We start from the raw sequence: 18,675 nt of genomic DNA on the forward strand, positions 1-18,675 counted from the left end.
TCCTGCACCCCCTCGTCACACCCCTTTTTGTACTGTGACACTTATTGACATTGTGGGTTTTTTTGTGCGTAGTTTTACATAACACTCCATCACTTTTACCTGTTCCCATGCAAGGGGTGACTGAAGCATGCACAGTAAGTTGGGAGATATATATATATCTATATCTCTCTCTCTCTCTCTCTCTTCATATATATATATATATATATGTAGAGAGAGAGAGAGAGAGTGTGAGAGAGAGAGAGAGAGAGTGTTAAGTAAATAATACCCTCACGGGAAAATCGATATCTCTATGAGCACACTGTCGCGCTGAGCTAAAGGATCCCGTCTATCCCGCAATATCCGCTGAATTCTGTAAACTCTTATATCTTGCACCTGCACCTTCCTTGCTCGCGTACAAACGGACAGGACATGGCTGCGACAGACTTCCCAAATCCACCTTCGCTTTTATAGCCGTGGTCTCTCATCTTGATTACGAAGTGTTTTACTATTACTACTCTAAAATATGAATTACATCTGAAATAATCAAATACATGAAATAGAATGATTAATAGTACATTTCCCTTTTTTTCGGAAATGACCTGTATGTATCTGTATGACATCAATAAAAGAATCAAATGCTGCATTATCTTTAGTTACATTGATAATATTTATTTATGGAAAAACAGTGGAGAAATATCGCTGTTGCTTTCGTATAAATGAAGCGGACATACCTGAGTGGGCGCGATCTAATCCTGTTTACATAAAGTAAGCCTGCTCCCAAGCAGGTTTACGCCACGGATCTGTTGCTATGACAGCAAGTCCCGGATGAGCTTCGGAGAACCGAATGATCCAAGATCACGCGAAATCGTCAACAATCAAATCCAGCTAACTTACTTAGTGAGGTACGAAGAACGGACCCCAGGTCATCTACTAATTACAAGATTGGTGTTTTCATTCCTGGCCCAGTTGGCAAAAGTGTCCTTTGGGAAGGATGCTGAACCCTAGGTTGCACTACAGTGCATAAACTGGAGAATGAATGGGTGTGAATATTAGATAGAAAGCACTTGAGAAGAGGAAAAAAGTTCTATATAGGAATGAGTCCATTTACCTTTTTTATTGCTCTCACCTGTGCATACAGTATATACAGTATACATATCATATATGAATATCATTCAGGGGTCTCAAACTCATGGCCCAGAAATTGCATTGACATGTGGAAATCTAATGCAGTTTGAAGTGACTTTTTTCTTAGGGAGGATTTGTTTGTTGTTGAGTGCAATGTTAAAATGTTAAAAAGCCAAAAATGATTTAATATGAAGACAACATGAGCAGAGAGCACAAACATGCTGAGAGATTGGCTGTTAGTTCAGTGACAGACTCACAAACTAATGTGTACACTTATGTCTGCACTTTGATTTTGTTAAATATGAACACAGTGTGTCTGGACAGAAAGACCAGTGTGTTTATGTGGAAGTTCAATGAAAGGCTTAAGTTCGTGAAGAGTGAGGGGGAAAGATTTGTGTTCACGTTTGCAGTTTTGTCTTCTTATAGAATACTTGAAATTAAAAAAACAAAACAAAACTACATTTTTGGAAATATTTGTGGTGTTTTCTTATGTTTATTTGTTTTTTACTACTTGAACACTAAAGTGACCCTCCAATGAGATGACAGTGCCACTAGAGGACTAAAAATTCTTCGTTCATGGAAAACAATTACAATCCTAAATCCAGGTGAGGTTATCCACGCCTCTTGGCAAAGAGTGGACAAGAGGCTTCTCCACTCAATGTGCAGCCTCACACATCTAAGGGCATCACAGACCTGTTATTGCTCACTGTTGTGGGTGAATGGTACCTGTCCCTCCGAGAAGTTAGATTTGGGCTGCCCAGGTTCAGTAACCACTGTTTGTTATTTGTGTTGTACTTGTTACATACTCATTGGTCTTTAAAAGATCTTGAAAAACTTTTGGCTAAAAGCAATCCCAGTTTCTGGATGATGGGATTTGATAGGGTAATAAGAAGGAAAAACTTATGATGCGACACAAACCACTAGAACAGGTGAACCACTGCTGATTAGAAAACTGTTAATAAGCAAATGCTTGTTTTATGCTTTCATATGGACTGGGAATGTTTCTGTGTTGAAAGAAATGGTCACTAAGCCTGTCCATTTAACGTTGCACAGTTTTCTGAAAGTCCTGTAAAGTGTTTTGATTCCACACAAGAAAGAAATTCATGTAAACATGACTTCATGAGCCTATCACCTCCTATCCTCAGCATCTTTCTAATTCAGGAGGAAATGAAATCAGCCAAGAGTAACAGCTTTTACTGCTGAGTGAAAACAACAATTACTCTGAAGTCAAACAGGTCAACAGCACAGTGTTAATCTGTTACAGATACGACACATAACTGTGCCTTTGATGTATGCTTCAACAGTAAAGGCTTTGATGAGGACTCCCTTTTTTATGATTTGTGGCATCTTGGGAAAATTTCCCAACAGGCATCTATAAGTGTTTCCGGATCTGAAAAGAAATGTTAGAAAAATGTCTTATAGTCTGTGTAGTTCTCAATTCAGGCCCTAACTCATATATGCTGATGATGCTGTGGGAACTTCCTCTGTTTTGATGCCAGTGTCAGTGGTTCCAGACAGAAGTGTCTCCTCCCCGTCATCCCCCTCCAGGACCCGCAAAATAGAGCGATCCAGTTTGTCTTGTGACCACAAGGTTGGCAGACTCACACACACATATGCATGTACTCTACAGCTGTTGTAGAAGACAAAGTTGTGTCAGCACCAAAGTCTGGAAATCATTATGCACACCATATATGTGTTACATTGCATCGTTCAAGTCTGCGTCATTCTAATACAAATGAGCGTGTTTCATCTTATTCAGTTGAATCAAACCACTTGAGGTTCATATATAGTTCATATATAGTACCCCAGCACTGACAGTATCTTATGTTTCAAGTCATACAAACAGCTTATGACCCTGGATATCATGGCTCCTCTGAAAAGAAGAGATGACTGTCTCTGATATAATGCACAAAATTTTGAAAGCATACAGCTTCTAAGGCTTTGCACTCATTTACAGGATCCTTATTTGACCTGGAAAAACACTGAAAAAGTTTTAAAAAGACATTTGGGAAGTTAGGACATTTTCCTGTTCGTCACTAATAGGGCTGCCACAAACGATTATTCAGATAGTTGACTAGTCACAGATTATTTTTGCGATTAGTCGACTAATCAGATCTTGTGTCCATTGGACGTATAACGTACAGCTTATTGCACCAGCATGCGTCTTTTCTTATATAACTATCATTAGCTTACAGCTTGAAGTGTTTAAGGTATGTCCTAACTAAAAATAAAGACAAGATGATAGTTTATTAAACTTTTAATGAAATTTGCAGATTGTCTCAGTGGAGTTTAATAAACTCAGCCGTCTGCTCCTTGCTATCTAAAATATAACAGGACACTGGAGTAAATTCTCGACCATCTCACACTTCTGTTTAATCATTTTCAGCCAAACCGATTTACTCAGGAACAAATAAAACACTAAAAAAAGCCAAACAATAATATTTTTAAGTTATCTAAGTGACTTATATATCATGTTTAACCTGAGTAGCGAAAGATCATGGGGGGGTTGAAAACGATTTGCTGGGAGTTCGCTGTTCTCGCCAGCTCTAGTGAGCCTTGAACCCCGGCTAGCTATTGAGCTGGTGGGTAACAGACGTCTCCGAAAACGTCGGAGCACTTTTGCAAATATGTGATGTCTCGATAAATCGAGCAGATATTTGAAGTTTACACAGCTACATTCTCGCCTCAAAACATGTAAAAAGTTTATTTTGTGACCCAGAAAGAGTAACAAGAGTAATATTAAAACTAAGTAGCTGCCGCTATTGTTTGAAACGCTATGAATTCTGGGATAGACTGGGCCACGAAGGATACACTTGACCCATCCTTCAAATCTGAGGAAAAGGAGGACGCATTTGTCGGCCGCATTTGGAGGAGTCTTCGAATTTGGACAACCTTCGTCGTGTTGCTGTCACGTAATCGGCCTACAAATGTGGCCTCAGGAGGATGCAGCCCCTGAATTTAGACACAGGTACGATACTGGACACAGCTTCTTCTTCTTCGGGGTTTAACGGCAGCTGGCATCCTTGTAGATGCAGTGCTGCCATCTTCTGTTTCAGTCCGTTATTACACTCTTAAATCCTACTACTTATCCCTGCGTCTTTCAGGATCTTACAAAGCTTCAAACGACACTTTGACTATTAAATTAGTCGTCGACGATTTTGATAGCCGACTAATCGTGGCAGACCTAGTCACTAATAACAAGAACAACACCAGGTTTGTTTTCAGCACCGGAGCCAGGCTGACAGAGAGTCAGAGCTAAATTGAGGTTTTCTTTTAACTTTAATGAGAAATTCTTCACAAATAAAATTTTAACCATCAGAGAAAAAATAATTCATAGCTGTCCCATATGAAGTGCATCAAATACAGGAACTTTAATAACTGCTTACTTTACCTAGGCTCTTCCTCTCTTATCATCTTTCTTAGTTGACTAAACCATGAGTGCGCCTCAAACAATTTTCACTATTACTTAATGCTTTAATATGATTATTCTATCTTCATTAGCAGATTATGTTCCGCAGGCTTCTAAGGTGGCCACAAACAAATGATTTCTAAACTTATTTTATTTTAAAATAGAGTTGCTGTCAAACAGTTAAATGGTAATTTCCAAAGTAATGGTTTATAGACTGCATGATAGCAGAGAATGTAATGAAGCTGTTTAAACTGTCACTCTGACTGTCGTTTGTACTTCACCCTTTGTATATGTCATACCCATTGTTTCACTCATTTTTTTACCTTAACTTTCTGACTCATCAATCAGTTGGATTGATCGCAGCTTTCATTCACCAGTTCACAATTTAGCAAATATATTCATTATTTACCTCATTTCATCGAACCATTACACCTGTATCACTTTATCCAGGATTTCTGTTACATCTCTTCATTTTTCTTTCTCTCTCACATCCATCCATCCATCCGTCCATCATCCATTCATCCATTCATCCATTCATCCATCCTCCATCCTTCCATCCATCCATCCATCCATCCATCCATCCATCTTTGCTCCAGTGGTTCAGCTGAGTCTTCCCCTCCCTCCAGTTCCCTCCTTCCCTCTCTTCAGTGCCTCGACAACAAAATGCCATGGCACAACGATGGGAGGCCTCCCTACTAGCCAATCAGAAGAAGAAGTAAGCAACGGTACTGCTCAGCTGTCAGACATTTTAAAAGCCAAAATGACGTCCCCTGCCTATTTCTTCCTTAGTTTCGCCAGAAATCTCAGTCAGTCCTGTGTATCAGCAGCCAGTGTGTTTTACAACATTTGTCAGAGCTATGGGTTATTGCTCAAATGTGGGTTTTTCACCTGGACACCACAGAAGAAGAGGACTGTTTCTCGGTTTCAATGATTTCAGTAATTTACCTGAGCTGGTTTTCCACAATGTCTCAGTGGCTTTAAAAGTCAGACTATCTAAAAGAGTCTGACACATTGGATCTGCCTGTAACGTCACTTTTTCTTTTATATAATAATTCCTGTGGACACATTCCCTAAAGGTGTAGGACTACCGTAAGTATATATCAGTCTTAATCTGCAGTAATGATAATCCCACTGGTTTTAACATGTGATATTTAATGTGAATTTTCACATTTTAACATTTGTGATTTTATCCTCGATATATAATATTTACAGCACTTTGATAACTAGATATGGCTGAGCTAAGGCACTAATAGAACTATTTATTGACATCTATTTTATGTGAATGACTGACTCTAATGCAGTGATTTTCAATTTTACTTCTTGGCAGTCACATGCTCGACTTTAATGACTTTATATGTGAAAATATTGTAGCTATGCATTGCAGAGATGCAGACATGATGTTGCATGTTGTTTTCTTCACAATAACAGTTCACGTATTTTAAAGGTGCCACACCAAACTTTGAAAATCACTGCCTTAATGAAGTGTTACAACGAGCCATTGATCCAAACAGTTTGGATGTCCCAGGTTTCCTAAAGTGCTACGGTGGCTTTTGCTTCTTTTATGAAGGTCAGTTGTTGGCACAGGTTCTCATCAGTGTGTTAAATATACACTCTACCTTCCTTTAGTCCCTCATCAGCACACATTTGCCATTTTTGAGGAAAGCTGTTAGTGTTTTAAACAGTTTAGGTAGCTTCTGTTAAGTGGCTGCATGATCTTGATGAGAGCAGCTCATAAAGGGAAACTTGCCCTTGCATGATGGATCCTCCCTCTTTAGTTTTTAACTTTAACATTAATAGTTTGCCTTTGGCATCCAAACTGTACTGTTTTCATCCTCTCAGTAGTTGGCCTACAGCCTTTTTACTTTTTACTTTAGGAACCAAAAGAAAATCTGTAATTTCTGCTGTGCAACCTGTGTTGTTGTGTGTGCCACAGGCTTTTTTCTATCATGAGCCTAGTTATCCCCCAAGAGACCAAGGTATAAGGAAGGATTCTACTCTTATCTAGACTGTAGATAAGTTTGATTAGTTTAGGTTAACTTCACACCATCATACAAAAAATGGACATCATAGAGCCTGTGTATCATCCTGAAATAAAACAAATAAGGAACAAAGATGTATCTCAGGAAAAGAATTAGTGTTTAATGGAACTGAAGAGAAGTGGAAAAGTTAAAAGAGGAGAGCAGTCATCTGAATATGTTGCTAGATAGCTTGTAGCTAATGCCTCACCAACAACTTCCATCTATAAAATGGATGAAAGATCTCAAGCTGAAACCAACGTTTGCATGGCTGTGTCCCCGTGCTGTTTGAGCTTTATAATCATCCCCAGACAAACACGCTTCTCTTGGAGTGATACAACCTGGCCAAACTGTCTGTGCATGGCTCCACAGCTATGGAGGCGAGGGCTCATCACAGCTCTGACCACAAGGTCTACTCGATATTTTTACAGATTTTTATCTCCTGTCTTGATTCTTATAAAGAGAGATTTATCGTATTGTATTTTTGCTGCATATATTTATGAACTGAGCAGTGCTTATAAATTCTTAAAACTTTTATTTGTAAAAGGTTTATAACATATTGTGACGTAAGATTATTGAAAACGTGAAGTCTTTCCATGTTTTTTAGAAGCTGATTTTTCCATGTGGTGTGTGCGTTTGTGCACGAGTGCATACCAATCCATCCTCCTGACACATGAGACTTACACATGAGTGGCTCTGGCATCTGCAGTATGACTTCAGAGTACATCCACTGGTTTGATTAAAGGTGCGTTCAAGTCAGCTCAGAATGCAGGATTTTTCTGTCACATCACCAGACAGGAATGCAGCAGATTGCTGGGCATCACTTTATTTGAACTGTGCTGCACTGCACAAACTATACTACAGTACCTCAAACTACCTAGCTAACTACATTAGACCTGTGAGTCACTGTGTAGTTTATAGTAGTTTGGCTTACCTTTTCTTTACCTTCTGCCCTACCTTCCTAATATTTAAATGCTACATTTGCAATTTTGTATGATAATCTTAAAGTAATACTACTTTTCAAGTGCTGAAGGAGTTGTTAGATACTATAACTAGCTTTGTTTCCACACTAGGTGTTATAATTTGAACTTGAAATTGAAGCCGAAGCTTTAGTTACCTTAAAGAGAAAGGTTTCTAATAGAAGGCTGCAAAAAAAAAATTCCCACTGAGTATTTTTCACCAGCCACTCTGATCAGTATGCTGGTGGTCATTTTTTAAATAAGACAGAGGTCCATTTTTAGCTGCTTGATTGACATGCTTCGTCTTATGTGATTAACACACTGGCCAGTTACTAATACACATAAGGAACTATGTTGTTCAGATTTTTCACTCAGTAAATATTTTCCTTTAAATCCACGCAGCAATATTAGTGCTCAATGTTAACAGCGCATTTGGCCCTTTTGGCCAATCTAATGATGATGTATCTCCTCCAATCAGCTTCCAGCTGCTAACCCCCTATTCCACTGCACTGCTGTTTAAATCTCTGTGTTATGAATTCTGAGATGTGTGAATGCACTCTGTGAGAACAGGATGAAGGGTCAGCACGTTGTGTTGCTGTGATACTGTATTATAACCTGGATTACACTGTACTGTACACTCAGTGATCAAGGATTTGAGTCCACATCCACACCTGGCTGCAGTTTTACTTTAAGTTTTGTTGTTTTTGCATTTAATTTTGTTTAGTTTTGGAAAGAAATTGAATTTAGATTTCAGATAGACTTCTCAGCTGGTGCAAAGGGGACCGGGTCCCATCTTCATGTGGACTCACAGATGTTTTCCTCATACGTGTTATTCATGTGTATTAGTTTGTTTGCATTCACATTCACTCATTTATTATTGCCAAATAAAGGTGTGATGATCTTAAATAAAGCGTAACTCCTGAGTGGTGCTCAGCCTTTCTTTATTCTCCATCAACCACACAACTAGAAACACCAAGTAAATGAAGTATGTGAACTGCTGCATGTGTATATTTAGCTGTACTTGGTCTTGATTTTGTTTTAGTTCCAAACACTTTCAGGAGAAATGTGCTTCAAAATAACACAAAAAGAAAAGCATAGAAGAGCTAGCCTGGAGTCTGGATCTGCAGATTTCCACTGTGTTCACAGGGTGGGACTCACCCACTCGGTTTAGGATGAAGCACATTTATTATGGATTATCACTATGGACACACACTTTTACAGCAGACACGGTCATGACAATTTCTAATCTCATTTTGTTTAGGCCTCTCCATATAATGACAATATATAAAAATAATAACATATGATTCTGAAAATGTCCATGCTGAAAACTGGCAACAAGCTTCAGTGCACCTGAGAGACAAAATCCAGGGTTTAAAACATCCCACCAGCCTGCCCTAACCTCCTGCTCTGTATTTATACCCTCAGTTTGCTCCTGCTCTGTTGTTTGCTCCTTTAAGGCTGTGCTCACCCTTGCAGTATGTTCTCCCTGAACATTTGTGGATTTGGTTGTGCTTGTATTCTTGAGTTGCACTTTGTACTTATCTTCAATATTAAAACCATTCTTTAGTTTACGCCTCTTATGTCCGAGTCCTGCATTTGGGTCAAACCGCTGCCTGCTACACAGGCAGCCTTGATCTAAAGTATTACCAGCTGCCATGGGTCAACATCAGACAGCAGAGTCAATCAGGAGTACTTTAAATGTTTCTATCACATGTAACTCACACCTAACACCTAGTGCAAAACTAAACTGAAAAAAATGTCTGAAATAGGAAAAGATCTCATTATTTTGGGGCCATAGTGGCTAAAAGTAGAAAACACAATAACAGCCTGAGAAAGAGGGATCTTCAAATGAAAAGAATAATAATGACTGAGATTAAAGTTGTAAATAAATTCAATAATAATAATAATAAGAAGAAGAACAGAAACGTTGATGCCACAGCAGGAAAAACACTTGAGATAATACTGAAAGAAATGACTGCTGCATCACATTTAGCTGGTCCATTGCTAAAGGGTGCGAAAAAAGGGCAAAACTAATAAAGCTAATAATAACCTTAACTTCTTAACAAAGAGATGACAGCCAGGTAGCAGACACTTGTGGGCCTGATCTGTCGAGTGTTCTGTAAATCACACAACACATTCAACATGTGGTCGTTATTAAGGTGAGCTGAGTCAGCACCATCAGTCAAGTCAAATGTACTGTCATGGTCTCCTTCTGGGTCACATTGCTCTGTCTCCCTCTTTCTGCTCTCTCTACCCCCCTATTAGTGTGAGTGTGTTGGTACGTGTGTATGTGCTTTGTGTTTCAGAAGGATACTGATGGGCAAAACAATTTAAATCATCTCCACCAAGACTGTGTGCCTTAACAATTATATGCAATAAATCTGTCTACCTGTTCATGCACTAGCAGATTTAGGAGTGAAGCAAAGTTTTCCTGACTGTGAATAGCTGCTCATTCAGGTATCACCATGGGAAATCTTTCCCAAGCCCTCCAAGTGACTAACTGCAAAACCTTCTTGATCAAATCACAAAACACCAAACTGCTTCAGTCCCTTTAATCATCTCTGTACATAAATGTCTACATATATGAAAAGATACTGTTAGTCCTAGGTTTTCCCAGGTTAAATCCACAATCCTTCTGTTAAACTCACCAGAAAATAACCGATTGGAGTCCACACTGCCATGAGGTGTGTCTGCAGTCTGCTTTGGCATCAGCCATCCTCTTCTCCTTTGGATTTTTCTCTGGAGAAAACAGAGATAAATCTCTTCATCCCTGTATGAACTACAGAGGTCTGATTAAAATAACTATTAAAAAAAATACCCTTTGCTATTACACTCTTTCGCTTGTAAACTGTGACAAGGAGCCATCGTCTTCGCCAGTCTTGATCTCCAGAACTTATGGTCTGCATTAGGAAGACAGCCTTCAAAACACGCCTCTTGGAAAATGTTGTCATGACATTCACCCTCACCAATGCACTGGATGTTTTCCAAGCTCTGGTGAAACATGTGCAACTTTATCAGCCACTTAATTTTTGTCTACCTGTACGACATATTGATTATTTGGTTTTTGTTTTTTGTTTTTTTTTGTTACAAAACTCTTGCTGAACACCTGCAGCACATCTGCCAACTACTGGAAATACTCTTGGAAAACAAACTGTTTGTAGAGAAATCTATATGTTTGAGAAGGGGTGAATGAAGGCAGATCCAGCCAAGGTCCAGGTGATGGTGGACTGGCCAAAGTCAGCAATCGACAAAAAGCTCTTTGTGTGAACTCATCAAGAATTTGCTCAAACAGCTGTTTGCATCCATGCCCATCCTCATCCATCCTGACACCTCAAAACAGTTAATTGTGGAAGTCGATGCCTTGGACACTGGTGTAGGATTTCTGTCACAGCAGTGTAGAAACTATGGTACAACCCTGTGCTGTTTTCTCTCACTGTGTCTGCCCTGCAGAGCAGAACTACCATGTGGACAATCAGGAGCTTCTGGCTCTGAATATGAGACTAGAGGAATTGATGCACTGGCTTGAAGACTCTGATCATCATTTGTTGTCTGAACTGACCACAAGAACGTTGCCTACCTCCAATCAGCCAAGAAGTATTAATGCTCGACAAGCTAGGTAGCCCTCGTCTGACCACCCAGCTGTGTGTCGGAGCAGACACTGAGAAACTGGGTCCTTGGTTGGGACAGCCCAGCAAACTGGACCTGATTCCATGTATGAACCACCCAACAGTCTCTACCTTGCCATTATAGTGGGATCTCAGATAACCCATTGGGTAAAACCAGCAGAATCAAATATGCCCACAACCTAATGACCGCCTCTGCAAACAGATTTTCCCCATTCCATGCTCAACTGGAATACCAACAGCCACTATTCCCAACTCAAGAGAGTGAGTTGTCTGTACTTTCTATCATCACCTTCACCATTGCCCCTGCTACAGAGGACCATCAAGGTGGCAACAGTGAGAACTCTGCAGCAGAACAACTGGCTGCCACTGGATTCTGGCGCCTGACTACACCCCAGGTTGGAAAGTTTGGTTCTTCCAAATATATTCCATTGAGAACTGAATCCAAAAAACCTTGTCCAAATTATATTGGCCCGTTTCAGATTGAATCACTCATGAACCCAATCACTATCTGCCTGAAGCTCCCCAGGAAGGTTCACAATGTCTTCAATGTCTCTCTCTTATTATCAACATTAAGATTTCAAGGCTGCAATTTGTGAGTGTGGGGTGGGGTTGGAAAATGTACATATAAATTAGTCATACTTGCTACCTTAACGATTTCTTTCTGCCTCCTCACCCAATAAACCAATCAGAGATAGAAATGCCTTCCCTGGGAGAGCAAGGCTTCACTGTAAAGCAGTGATGTACACAGACCACAAATCTAAGCTAAAATAACTCCCTCCAGTCAGTTTACTTCAAGTAAGATGTGATAACAAACACAAGCTCTTTTACTTTTCACGGGATGCACAGTTACTGTCACTAACACTAAAGAGAGAGAGAGATCTGAATTTCTTAGAAAGCATTGCTTTCCATGTAATTTTGGTTCTGAATCTAAGCTAAACTACACTGTAAAAAACAAAAAAAAATCCTAATATAAAAGTATTTTACTGTGTATTTTACAGTTTTGTTCTGTTTTTCTAGAATATCATTAAATTTACATAATTAGACTGTGATTTCACATTTCAAATGTAAATTAACGTAAAATCACTGTAAATGTAATAAAACATAATGTTCTTGTTTTTTTTAAATGTATCTGTCTGTACATATGCAGGGCTCTAGAGTGCGACCAATTTGGTTGCAAATGCGACCAAATTTTTCAGTGGTGCGACTAAAAAAAAATATTTGGTCGCACCGGTGCAACCAAATATTTTCGGGTAACAACAAAAAAAAAAAAAAAATCTCTGCAACTCTCCGTGTGGTCAACAACAGACACACATTATGCCCCTATCGTGGACTAAACCAATCAGAGATAGTCAGGGGCGGGACCTCTCTGATTGGCCGTGGACCAGTTGAAAGTGCAGGTGGAAGAGAGAGGTGAGTAGCTTGAATAAAGTGATATCAATTCATTAACGGATTCCACACAAAGACGTAAACACAGAGCGGACCCGACGCATCAGAATCAGCTTTGTCTTTCTCGGCTTTTTCACCCCACGGCCCGAACACGGACACGCTGTCGGAGCTCAGCGATTCTGATGCGTCGGGTCCGTGCTGTGTTTCCGTCTTTTTTGCGCTGATTCTGAGCTGCAGGTTTTGTCTCTCAAACCAAAATTCGCCGAGCCAGCAGCAAAAGAAGCAGCAAACTACGCTTCACATTTGATCAATGTCGTCATGAATTCCTTCTGACTTTTGCTGTTTTGCTTCCACCACGATAAAAATCACACTTCATGCACAGCTCCCCCTCCCCCTCTCTCTCTCTCTCTGTACTTCAAGAACAGTTTCCTGTCTCAAATCTCTGTTTTCTGCATTATCCATTCGCTTATTACCAGTGTTGGGTAAGTTACTTTAAATTAGTAACTTAGTTACATTACTAGTTACTTCTTTAAAAAAGTAACTCAGTTACTTCAAGTTACTCGTTACTTTCAAAGTAACTAGTTACTAGGGAAAGTAACTTTGGTTTTACTCAGAATTCTCTTGTTAATGTGTTGCTTCCGTAACTGGATACCCAGCAAGATTGCCAGTCTTCTAGCTTGCTTACTTGCCACAAGTGCACTGTGCCACCTACCAATAGAAAGGAAAAAATAATGTGCACATTTCCACAAGAGAAATCCCACGCCTGGACCGTCGTTGACTGCCGCCATGATTCTAGCCTGCTTTTTACATCCAACACAAAAACTGCAGTCGTGGTGCTTTTGATTGTACTCAGAACTTGGAAATTCTGCCTTCTGAATAGGAAGATGTAGGTAACACCAGACTGCAGATGAGCTGCATACAGAGCTGGACTGGGACAAAAAAATCGTCCCGGGCATTTTGACTAGAGACCGACCCACCATTATAGGAAAAATCATAAAGCCTTTGAATGAAAACAAACACTGTTGTGACAGTGATGTACACTGTTCTGATATTATATATGTATCAATCTATCAATTGTTTGTTGTAAGACTCAGATAATTATTTTTTTTTTAAAAGCGAGACATTTTAAATGAGAATAGTAAAGAAAAGTATTTCCTTGTCCCCCCCTTTTCCCTGTTAATGCCCTACCTGGCCCCCTGGCAACACTTTGCTAGACCCGCCCCTGCACAGTTACCAGCTGTCAGCTACTTAGAAAAGGATCCTGGTGTTATTTGTCTCTCAGAAACAGTTCATAACTTCCCTTCAACTCATTCATGTCACCTAAAAGGTAAACCTGTTTCTCCATCACCTGTTCAGCTCTGATGATTCAGTAAGGACATCTCCTGGTTTCATCTTCATGTTTCCCTCTCACCAGATAACCAAACTGATATCATGACCAGCAGCTTTACAGCTGTGGCTCCAGCAAACATCAGCTGATACTAGAAATTAATATTAAATAAATTCTAACAACAGCTGATCAAGTTTAAACGTGCTGCTGTTGTTTAGCGCGACATCCGCTGGTTTCCTCTTTCTGGCGCAAAGTGGGCGATAAACAAACAAGAGAGAAAAGCCGATCAGCTGATCATTGATCAGTTTCGTGATTGAAGTAGAAACGGGAGAGAATGAGAGAAGAAGAGGCAGCTGTGCCCATACGGTAAAAAAAAAATATTTTAAAATACATTTTGAAATATATTTCAAAATATACAAAAAATGGCCAAAAAATATATGTGCTAAAATACATTTTATTACTTAGTTTTTATTAAGGGTTTTACATATTTTCTACAACAGAAAAGGAGAACAACAAACAGCCAAAAACAACAATAACAAAACAAGAAGTCGACTGAAAAGCACAGCTTTTTCCCACAAAGCAATTCTGGTAGTGAGAATATGACTTTATATTTATGAATTGACAACACATCTACAGATGTAAGAGCAGCCTAGGAGAGGCATACAGAAGTTTATATAGATGTGAGTAGGCACAGCAGGAGAAAGAAAGAATGAATAAATTAAAAATAAAAAAAAAACCAAAAAAAAAAAAAACCTCTAATTTCAGATAGATTTCAACCACTTGTCCCATCTTATGGTATAAATATTAGCTTGCAACCTTAACAAAAAGGTAAGTTTTTCCATTTTATGAATCTCCTCGACAATGCTCAACCAGTCATCCAAGACAGGAGGGTCAATACAGAGCCACTTACGAGTAATTGCTTTTTTTGCTGCAGCAGTAAGAACCTTCAGGAGATATTTGTCATTGCTTGTTAATTCTTCGGGTAGATCTCCTAAATAAAATGTTATGACAGGCCGTTGTTTTGATTTAAAGCCTATAGTCTGTTCCATCTTTGATATAACATCTTCCCAAAATTTAGCAAGTTTTCGACATGACCAGAATATGTGGGTATGGTTTGCAACAGTTTCCCCACAGCTCCTCCAGCATGAGGAATTTCCCCGTGTTTGTTGTTTTGGTGTTATGAAAAATCGTACCAAGTTTTTCCAACTAAATTCTCGCCAGTATGCAGAGGATGAGGTTGAAATAGCAGTCCCACACATGTTGTCCCATTGCTCAGAAGTTATAACTGAGGACAACTCTCTCTCCCATCTTTCCTTTATATAATCTGTTGAAGACCCCCTACTTTTCAATATGCCCTGGTAGAGTTTAGAGATAACTGACTTACATCCCTTGAAGTATGTTTGTGAAATCAGATTAATTATTTCATTAGGTTGTGTATTAGTTCCTTTAGTCACTTTTGAGGACAAATATTGCCGTAATTGTAAGTATCTGAAAAAATCACTTTTTCCTAGCTCATATTTTTCTTGTAATGTTTGAAAACTTTGCAGGCCATTCTTATCCAGTATTTTACAGTATACATTAATGCCTTTATGTGACCAGTTCTTAAATTGTAAATCCAATTGGTTTGGTTTAAACTCAGAGTCATAAGCCACCCACTTAAGTACTTGAATGTGGTTCCTTAGATTTAGTTCTTTCACTAACTCAAACCAGATATGCAATGTAAAAGATGTGAAGGGGTTCAGCTCTTTCTGGTAGGCTGTTGTCAGCTTCTGATCTCCTATCAAGGCTTGTATTGGAATGACCCCACACATATTCTCAATCTCTTTCCATCGGGCCCCATAAGTGTCATCACACCATTGTATAATTATTTTGAGTTGAGCAGCAAGGTAGTAATCTCGGAGACTAGGGAGGGAGAAGCCGCCTTTATCTTTATGGATTAATAATGTGCTATATTTAATTCTAGGTTTCCACCCCCTCCAAATAAATCGAGATATTTGTTTATCCCAGTCATGGAACTGAGATTTGGGGATTTTGATAGGTAGAGACATAAACAGATACAGTAGTCTGGGTAGGACTGATATTTTAATGACCTCCATTCTCGCACTAAAATCAAAAACAAGTGTTGACCATTGAGTGAGGTCCTCTTTAATCTTTTGGTTCACGGGCTCAAAGTTTTTTTTATACAGGTCATCTAACGATTTAGTCAGCCATACTCCTAAATATCTAATTGCTTTCAGAGACCAATCAACAGAAATTTTCTTTTTAACCTCACTCAACGGGCTATAGTTAAAACTTAAAATTTGTGTTTTTCCCATGTTGAGTTTGTAACCGGAATACATCCCAAACCTTCCCAGCAAATCTAAAAGGGTCCGGATGGACTGGTCTGGATTTGACAAGTACAAGAGGACATCATCAGCATATAATGCTATTTTGTGTTCTCTTGAATTAACTACGACCCCATGAATACTATCATTTTCTCTTATTGCCTGTGCTAAGGGTTCAATGTAAAGAGCGAAAAGAGTCGGAGATAAGGGACAACCTTGACGAGTAGATCTTTCCAACTTTATACGGTCTGTAACTCGTCCATTTATCTTGACTCTCGCGGTAGGCATTGAATATAATGTCTTAATACTGTTAATGGAGTTTTCAGCAAAACCAAATCGTTCTAGGACCAAAAACAAATACGTCCAGCTGACGCAATCAAAGGCCTTTTCGGCGTCCAGACTAATTAGTACCGCTTTATGATTATTTTCTCTTATATTATTGATTATGTGGAGAGAGCGTCTTATGTTGTCTTGTGTTTGCCGGCCCCCAACAAATCCAGTTTGATCTTCATCAATCAAATCTGGGATGAACGAGTTTAGCCTATTAGATATAATTGAGGCGTAAAGCTTATAATCTTGGTTTAGGACTGATATCGGCCTATATGAGCTGCACAGCATTTTGTTCTTACCGTCTTTAGGTATAATTGTTATGATTGCCTCAGACCATGATGGGGGGGTGGACATATTCTCTAATGTCCAGTTCAATGACCTTAGCAAAACTGGAAGCACCTCCACCTCAAATGCTTTATACCACTCAGCCGGCAGGCCATCTGTACCTGGTGTTTTGTTATTTTTTAGTTTCTTTAAGGCCATTTCCAATTCTTCTTTCTGAATCTGTTTGGTTAGGCATTCATTTTGACACTCACCAATTGATGGCAAATCTAATGAGTTAAGAAACATTTTTATATCTTCTGTATTGGCTTGAGCAGGTTGTGTGTATAACATTTTGTAATAGGTTTGGAATGCCAAGTCAATTCCCTCCAAGTCACTTTGTAATTTCCCAGTTTGGGGATCAAGGACTGAGCATATAGAATGCATCATTTGCTTTTTACGAATTTTTCTAGCAAGTAATTTTGTTGCCCTTGGCCCCATTTCATAATATGATTGTCTCAAAAATTTGTATTTTTTCTCTTCGTCTTCCTGGTATATATCAAGAATTTGTTTTTTAATTTTCTGAATTTGTTTCAAGGTCTGGTCAGATTGAGTCTTTTTGTATCTGTTTTCTAAATCTTTTAGTGTATTTTCAAGTCCATTTAGCTGACTCTCTTTAGCTTTCTTCAGAGCTGCACTTAGTGATATAAATTTGCCCCTAACGACTGCCTTTAAGGTGTCCCATAAAATATTAGGATTTACCTGTCCATTATCATTTATTTCTAGAAAATGTTTTATTTCGGCTTTTATCTCTTTTATAATAGTCTTATTGTTAAGTAGACCTGTATTTAGCCTCCATATAGTTTTTTTTGGTCTAGTCTCTAGATTAATTGTTAGATAAATTGGTGAATGGTCTGACATATTCCTAGTACCTATGTCACAACTTTTTACCCTATGTCTATCATTTCTAAAGACAAAAAAAAGATCTATTCTTGAATATACGGCATGGGGGGGTGAAAAGTAAGTAAAATCTCTATGCTTTGGATGTATTTCTCGCCAAATATCCAATAAGCCCAAGTCATCCAGGCCCTTTCTTAGCAATTTACTCTGTGAAGTCACTATCCTCTTATTATTAGAGGTATCATCCTTATGCATAATTGTATTAAAGTCCCCTGCACATATTAACACACCCTGAGACTCCGAGGAGATCAATTCAAGGATTTTCTTAAGAAATTTCAAATCATAATTTGGTGGTAAGTAGACTGAAAGAAGAGTTACCATTTTGCCCTCTATTTTACCTTGAATTAACACATATCTGCCTTCGCTATCCTTTACTTGTCTGGTAAGTTCAAAATGTAGGGAGTTGTGTATCAATACCGCAACTCCTCTTTTGTTACCTGTTTTAAAAGAGCTGTAAAATGTATTTGTGAATCCAAACTTCTTTAACTTCTCATGCTCTGCTTGAGATAAATGAGTTTCTTGGAGAAACATAATCTGTATTTTTTCCCGCTTTATCTTAGACATGACTCTACTCCTCTTAACAGGGTTGTTAAGTCCATTTACATTCCATGAAGCTGCTCTAAAGTCACAGTTACTCATACCGGTATTTCCAACCACTTACGTCAATGCTCTGAACATAGTTAGAACTATAAGAACAAAATAACCACAAAAACTGAACATATGTTACATTGACTTCCACTCCTGGGGCTTTATAGTGCCCCGTCATTCTATAGTGTCCATTCTCACAATATTGGAGAAAAAATCCTACCATATGTAGGAGCTCCATCGCTGCATCCAGCAGCTTTCTCTCGTCTCTGAACATTTTAAGTATCTCTCTCTCTCAGTCCTGATCAACATTGATCAACATATTTTACATGACACAGGTCTAACACAAAAAAAATGGTATAAGGTAAAAAGTAAATACGTTACGGGAG

The 18,675-nt window shown here is 38.8% G+C and overlaps 1 protein-coding gene across 3 annotated transcripts in view; it reads left to right on the forward strand.

The window, feature by feature from the left end:
* si:ch211-153l6.6 overlaps positions 1-8,410 on the forward strand; it is a 28,206-nt gene extending 19,796 nt beyond the window's left edge. For 2 of the 3 annotated variants that reach the window (XM_031728612.2, XM_039607809.1), the window contains exons 6-8: positions 2,604-2,695; positions 5,140-5,228; positions 7,136-8,410. In XM_031728612.2, coding sequence (XP_031584472.2) covers positions 2,604-2,695; positions 5,140-5,228; positions 7,136-7,142 — 188 coding nt within the window. In that variant the 3' untranslated portion in view covers positions 7,143-8,410. Of the gene's footprint in view, positions 1-2,603; positions 2,696-5,109 lie in introns of all 3 variants that reach the window. The other variant, XM_039607810.1, reaches the window with a different exon arrangement.
* Positions 8,411-18,675: the final 10,265 nt, after the last annotated feature.

The sequence above is a fragment of the Oreochromis aureus genome, unplaced genomic scaffold (genome assembly GCF_013358895.1).
Source record: "Oreochromis aureus strain Israel breed Guangdong unplaced genomic scaffold, ZZ_aureus HiC_scaffold_54, whole genome shotgun sequence".
Taxonomy (NCBI): Eukaryota; Metazoa; Chordata; class Actinopteri; order Cichliformes; family Cichlidae; genus Oreochromis; species Oreochromis aureus.